At 37.8% G+C, this 6,503-nt stretch overlaps 1 protein-coding gene across 1 annotated transcript; it reads left to right on the top strand.

Annotated features, from left to right (window-relative positions):
- Positions 1-5,002: 5,002 nt before the first annotated feature.
- On the top strand, positions 5,003-6,083 carry LOC141418201 (olfactory receptor 2Y1B-like). The gene has a single exon (XM_074058640.1). The coding sequence runs from the start codon at positions 5,003-5,005 to the stop codon at positions 5,924-5,926; it is 924 nt and encodes a 307-aa protein (XP_073914741.1). The 3' UTR covers positions 5,927-6,083.
- Positions 6,084-6,503: the final 420 nt, after the last annotated feature.

The following is a 6,503-nucleotide window of genomic DNA, read 5'->3' as shown; positions in this document are numbered from 1 at the left end:
ACTAGCTAGCATTTGTTGCCCTTAATGCAGAGAAACTAAAGCAGATACCTTAAAAGCAACTGAGGCCAATAGGAACTAGAGAAAAGGTGAGATCAAAAAGAATTAACCTAGAAGGTAACACACACGCACAGGAAATTAATGAGTCAACTCCCTGTATAGCTATCCTTATCTCAACCAGCAAAAACCCTTGTTCCTTCCTATTATTGCTTATACTCTCTCTTCAACAAAATTAGAAATAAGGGCAAAATAGTTTCTGCCGGGTATTGAGGGGGTGGGGGGAGAGGGAGGGGGAGGAGTGGGTGGTAATGGAGGGGGTGTGGGCAGGGGGTAGAAATGACCCAAACCTTGTATGCACATATGAATAATAAAACAATGAAAAAAATTAAGAAAGCAGATTTTTAAAAAAAGAATGGAAATGTTTCCCTGGGAGGTTTTCTTTTCATGATTACCAAATATGGCATGAGTCAGATCCTAGCTACTGACCACTAAGAAGAGTGGAGAAAGCTTTATGAGGGATTGGGAAGGCATCATCATTGTAGCAATGGCTTGTTGTGTTTCATTAGAGGAAGAAAAGTGAAGTGATCTGTTTTAACACAGGGAGTCACTTCAGATGGGCTTGGATTTTCTGGTCCTTCAGATCATCCCATTTACAGCAGCACCCTGAGGTGTTAAAAAGTAGGACTTTTCCTTCAGACAAGGCACTCAAAAGCAGTCCAATGGGTGTCAAAGTCTGCATGAGGCAGACAGAAAAGGCAATATGATGGAAGAGGGATATAAAAAAAATTGGCCTAGAAGTGGCATTGTATTAAGACTCTGTCTGTCTGCACATAGTTCCCAGAAGGAAAGACCAGATATCAAGGAAGCAGCATAACCTTAACATCTCAGTGTCTAAGTAAGACTGAATTTGTCTCAAACCTTCATGCCTTTTTAAGGAACTATTCAAGAAATGTGTAGGTCTATGCTGTAGGCCTTGGGAAATTATTAATGAAGCAGTTTTCGTGCCAGCCATTGTTCTAGGGTCTGAAACTGTAAAGCTATGCTAGGTAGGTCAACTTATTGATGCCATTTTAGTCATGGAGACTGGAGAGTTGCATTTTTCAAATGGCGTGGTTTAGGGTGGATCAAAAATCCAAATAGAGAAATCCCCGTAAAGATGGAAATAGGCAGCTGAGAGATGAGGGGGAAGAAAGACAAGACTAGGGACGCAGAAGTGAAGCATGGGATTCATTATCCAATTTCTCATTTTGCATTGTGTAAAGGGGAATCATGCATCAGATGACACAAGACCCTGAGAGGAAATGATTTTCAGTTCCATTTTAAACTAGAAAGGTCAAGATATTTTGAATTTTTAATGCAGTCTGGTCTTGTATCTGGTTAACTTTAGCACTCAGGAAGGAATTTTGACTTATGTTGAGGTTTTGGTCATTATACCTTTGAGACACCTGTGTGTTTTAGTTTCTTAGTAAATGGCTGTCAGGTTTGGGAATTTGGTCCATCCATTCTGTATTTGTCCAACTTAAACTTGAAGCTAATTCTCACTGTTCATTGTTATCTTCTCTTATCTACTTAGGTAGCCACTTATTGTTTTATGGCTTTTGTTTCATAAAGTGCAAATTCTCTTGGGTTATATTCCTAACATACATTGCATAATTATCATTGTAAGCTTTTGATCAGTGGAGAATATAGTAAATACTTCAATATTTCATTATAAAGAATATTGGTAAATATAGAGGCCAGAAATGTTTAAAAATCTTGTGTCACCAACTGAATCATTGAAGCACAGGAAACAAAATTTCTGGGATATTTATGTATGCTTGCTGTGGTACAAGATGGAGAATGTATTCATTAATTTATTCAACAACATGTGTTGAAAACTTTCTGGGTTTTTTATTTTATTCTTTGTTTCACTGGAGTTTTTGGGGGAGCAGTGGTCAGGGCTTGATTTCCTCCCTCAGCCTTCAGAGTATTGAGATTGTAGGTGTGGCCCACCAAACTCAGTTCTACTAAAACCCTTTAATCTTAATAAAAATCTTGTAAAATAAGCAATTTCTTATTTTTACAGTTAAGTAAACTGAACTCAGAGCAGTGAATTTTCGGTACAGGTGACAGCTGAAGAGTTATTGAATTGAACTGAAAGGATCTTTTTATGGACTTGCATGCCTGATACACTTTTCCATGGTGGCCATTCAAAAAAAGAAGCTGGCATTCATTGGTTAAATTTCAAGTGCACAGTTGCATATTCTGTCTGTGTTATCACAAGGGCATCAAGCACGACATCCAAGTAGCTTTCTGGCATCCATGTCTGAAGCATCGATGATGATCTTCCGGTTCAGTGAACCTAAGTAATACAGGAATTAATTGGTTGCCAAAAATTATTAGCACTAATTGTACATTAGGATTCTGTAAAACCTTCTCTCCTCTTCATCATACTTTCTTAGAATCCTGTTTGTATTCTTATCACTATTAATGTCAACCTTTAGCTGGGCACGGTGGTATACCCCTATAATACCAGCATTCTGGAGAATGAGACAGTAGGACTTAAAGTTCAAAGAAAAACAAACAAAAAAAGAAGACAAGAAAAATAACTAAAGTAAATGTCAACATTCTAAGAGGAAGACCAGTTTTGTGCCTGTCCTGTTTCCAGTTTATCAAAGATCATTTTTCTAGTTTCATTATTCACTCCTTTCTTATACTATTGACTTGTCAATTGTGTTTCTCTTTTAAAACCTTTTAAAAGGTGGTTATCCTAGAGTTTGCTATATACCTTTACAATTAACCATCTTCTTTCATATAAACATAGGTAATACAAGTATCTTATACTAACAAAGCCTTCCATAGGTATCATTTTTTCATTCATCAAACTATAATCCTAGAATACATTTTGGTTGTGATTATTTTGAACTGTAATCTATTAGATTAATTGAAGCTATGAAAAATAAAGTTCATAATTTACAAATGCTTTTCTAATACTTTCTTGACATAGCTCCCAGTTGATCACCACAACAACTTGATTCTCTCCAAAGAACTTCTTTTAATATTCTTGCAAGGCAAGTTTTCTATGAACAAATTATATCTGTTTTTTACTTATCTTACAAAATATTTATTTGCCCTTCATTTTTTCTTGTTTAGATGTTTATTCTTAGAAAATTATATATTCATGTTAGTTTCAGAGCATTTTTCCACAACAATATTGTTCAGAGAGTTCCCATTTGTTTTCTACCCCCACACATTTTCTACCCCTCTCACATCATCAATATTTTCCACCAAAATAGTACATTTGTTACAACTGATGAACCTATATGGAGACATCATTTTAACTCAGAGTCCTTAGCTTATGTTAGGATTACTCTTGGGTCTTGAGCTTTTGGAGTCACATATAAAAAAATCTTTGCCAAGACCAATGTCAAAATCAATTCTCCTATGTTTACCTCTAGTCTCTTTTCATTGCCAAGGTCATGACTAAAACTTTAATTCATTTTTAATTGAAATGTGTATATGGGGTGGGATAAGTGTATTTCCATCCTACGGAATAGGGATATCCAGCTTCCCAAAAACAATAAATTAAAGGCAACGAATTTAAGAAGGAAGACTTATATATACGTGACCAATATATACAGACTAAAGACTCACAAGCAACAACAAAACACTGATAGAAATAAGTAATAAATAGGTACAGTTGTAAGATACAAATTTCATATGAAATGAATTCCATTTGAAAGGCAATCAAGTATCAGAAAGGAAATTCACAAGATTATCCCTTTTTCACAACGTCAACCAAAAGAATAAACTTTGCATGAGTATGTTTAACCAAGGAGTAAAGTGTCTGTCCACTTAAAACCATAAACTCTTCTAATTCTGCTTACAATTTTACTACGGCCACTTTTCATTTCTATTCCACTTTTTATGTCTATCCTACATCCTTAGCTTATTAAGAGGTGTTTATATTTAATATGCCAGTTTCTTAAATTAAAATATTCTCATATTTTGAAGGGGTGGTCAAATATTTCACTCAACAAAATGTATTTAGCATCCATGGGGCATGAAAGAAAGTAATATTAATTTAACTCCTCTTGTATATCTTAAAGCAAACACTAAAATTTATTTTGATATTCATTATTATCTCTAATCTGAGGAGCTTACAGCTCAAAGAGGGACAAAGACATATTTAAAAATATTTCAGTGAGTGCCTCCAGAACTAGAAAGAAACTGTACAAAGAAGATTGAACCAGAGAAGAAGGGAACAACTCTTCCAAGGGGAGATGATGAGGGATGAATGTACCAGCTGGAGAAGAACTAGGAGAGGATCTGTGGGGTGGAGTTGTCATAAGGAACGTATTTGTGATAATGGGGTTTTTTCTCCCCCAAGATGGATCAATACACTTCTCAGTCCTTTGTGACAGATGGCAGCTGGTCAAAGGCAGAGCTTCAAGGATTGGTACACTGATCAACACACTGAGTAGACGGAATCATATTGGCACACAGAAGTCAAATTTGTGATCTCATCCTGGCTAGTCCTGGACCCTACTTTACTGAAAAGATCTCTCTCATAAACTAGGAAAAGGAATAAAAGAGAACAACATAGAATACTAATTTTGTAATTCACAAATTAAATTTAAAAGCATTTTCCACCTTGCTGCTTTGGTGTCTTAATCTCAACACTATGAAGAAGGCAGTATCTCATCTCTACTTTCAGACTAGGAAGCATCACATCCAAAGGATTGAGTGTCCTGGCTAACATTACGGAACAAATAGGCGCAGGACTAGGGTTCAAGTGAAGACCACATCACTCCTAATCCAGGGACCTCAATGCTAGAGAAAGGCAGAATTAAGAACAGAAGTTTCAACAGAACTAAACAGAACAAAAAATTGAAACTAAATGCTTTGATTATGGAGTATTTAGGGAATTACATCATATATTCAGGAAATTATATGATGTACCATTTTAATTCACATTCTTCATAGGACACATTCGCTTGTCTTCTGTGTGTGAAGATAAAAGGCTATGGGGAACTTCAACATTACTTTGGACAAGGGTTTCATTTTGGTGGGCTTCTCAGATTGGCCTCAACTAGAACTTGTCTTCTTTGTAATCATTTCAGTTTTCTACTCCCTAAGTCTTTTTGGCAACATTCTCTCCCAACTAGACCTGCAACTGCACACAACCATGTACTTCTTCCTCTGCCACCTCTCCTTTCTGGATCTCTGCTATACCACCAGCACTGTGCCCCAGTTTCTGGTCAACCTTTCTGGACTTGACAGGACCATCAGCTATGGATGGTGTGTGGCCCAACTTATCATGTCCCTCTCCCTGGGTGGAACTGAGTGTGTGCTCTTGGTGATGATGGCCTTTGATCGCTATGCTGCTGTGTGCCATCCACTTCAGTACACGACCATTATGCACCCCCTTCTCTGCCAGGCACTGGCTACTACTTCCTGGTTGGGAGGACTTGTGAACTCTCTGATTCAAACAGTCCTCACAATGGCCATACCTCTGTGTGGCCATCTCCTGAATCACTTCTTCTGTGAGATGCCTGTGCTCCCAAAGTTGGCTTGTGAGGACACAAGAGGAACAGAGGCCAAGATGTTTGTGGCACCAGTCATAACGGTTGCCACAACTGCAGCTCTAATTCTGGGCTCCTATGCCCACATCGCAAGGGCAGCATTGAAGACCAGGTCAATGGCTGGGTGCAGAAAAGCTTTTGAAACTTGTGGCTCTCACCTCTTGGTGGTTTCTCTGTTTTATGGATCTGCCACATACACATACCTACAGCCCATGGGCAGTTATTCTGAGAGGGAGGGAAAGTTTGTTGCCCTTTTTTATACTATAATCACCCCCATGCTCAATCGTCTGATTTATACCCTGAGGAACAAGGATGTGAAGGGGGCTCTGAGGAGGGTACTAGGGAAAGTCAGAGATTCAGGATAAGTGAGGAAAGAGGGCCACTAGAAGTTTTCGTCATATCTCTCATGTCCTAAAACCCTTCCTGCTCATTGAGTAATTTTGGTCCCAAGAAAATAGCCCTCATTAAACCTCGGAAGTTTAGTGCCTTCCTTTTAAGGCAGTTGGAAGTGGGGATTGCTTGAGATGTTTCTAGTTGAGTATCTATGATCACTCTGTAGGAGAGAATGAGAGATCATTTAAATCACAACTTTCTACAACCATGTGTTTGGCAAGAGGGTGTATTCTGTTCACATGAGTAGTGACAGCTCTGGAGCATTTCTGAGAGTGAGGAAAATATTAATTAAATGCTTCAAACCATATACAAAGCCAAAGGTTCAAAATATTGTCTGATATAGATGGCACTTTGCCTAAATGCAGAGAACATGAATTCTCTCCTGGTTTTCTACTTAATTGTGTAACCACAATCCCTTACATTTCAGGGCTTCTTTCCAGTTCTTTTGTCATTGTTACCCTTTCAGCTATCTAAAGGTTCCTGTTAACTTGGATCAAATTATGAGATCATGGTCTGAGATACTTCATGGAGCAAGTAGAGTTTTACGTA

Source organism: Castor canadensis, chromosome 16 (genome assembly GCF_047511655.1).
Source record: "Castor canadensis chromosome 16, mCasCan1.hap1v2, whole genome shotgun sequence".
Classification (NCBI taxonomy): Eukaryota; Metazoa; Chordata; class Mammalia; order Rodentia; family Castoridae; genus Castor; species Castor canadensis.
Note: the sequence above shows the minus strand (reverse complement) of the source record. Positions and strands in the feature narration are given on the sequence as shown.

Bases quoted from the DNA above. Each gene is read 5' to 3' on its own strand.
- LOC141418201 (XM_074058640.1), top strand. From the start codon at position 5,003: ATGGGGAACTTCAACATTACTTTGGACAAGGGTTTCATTTTGGTGGGC.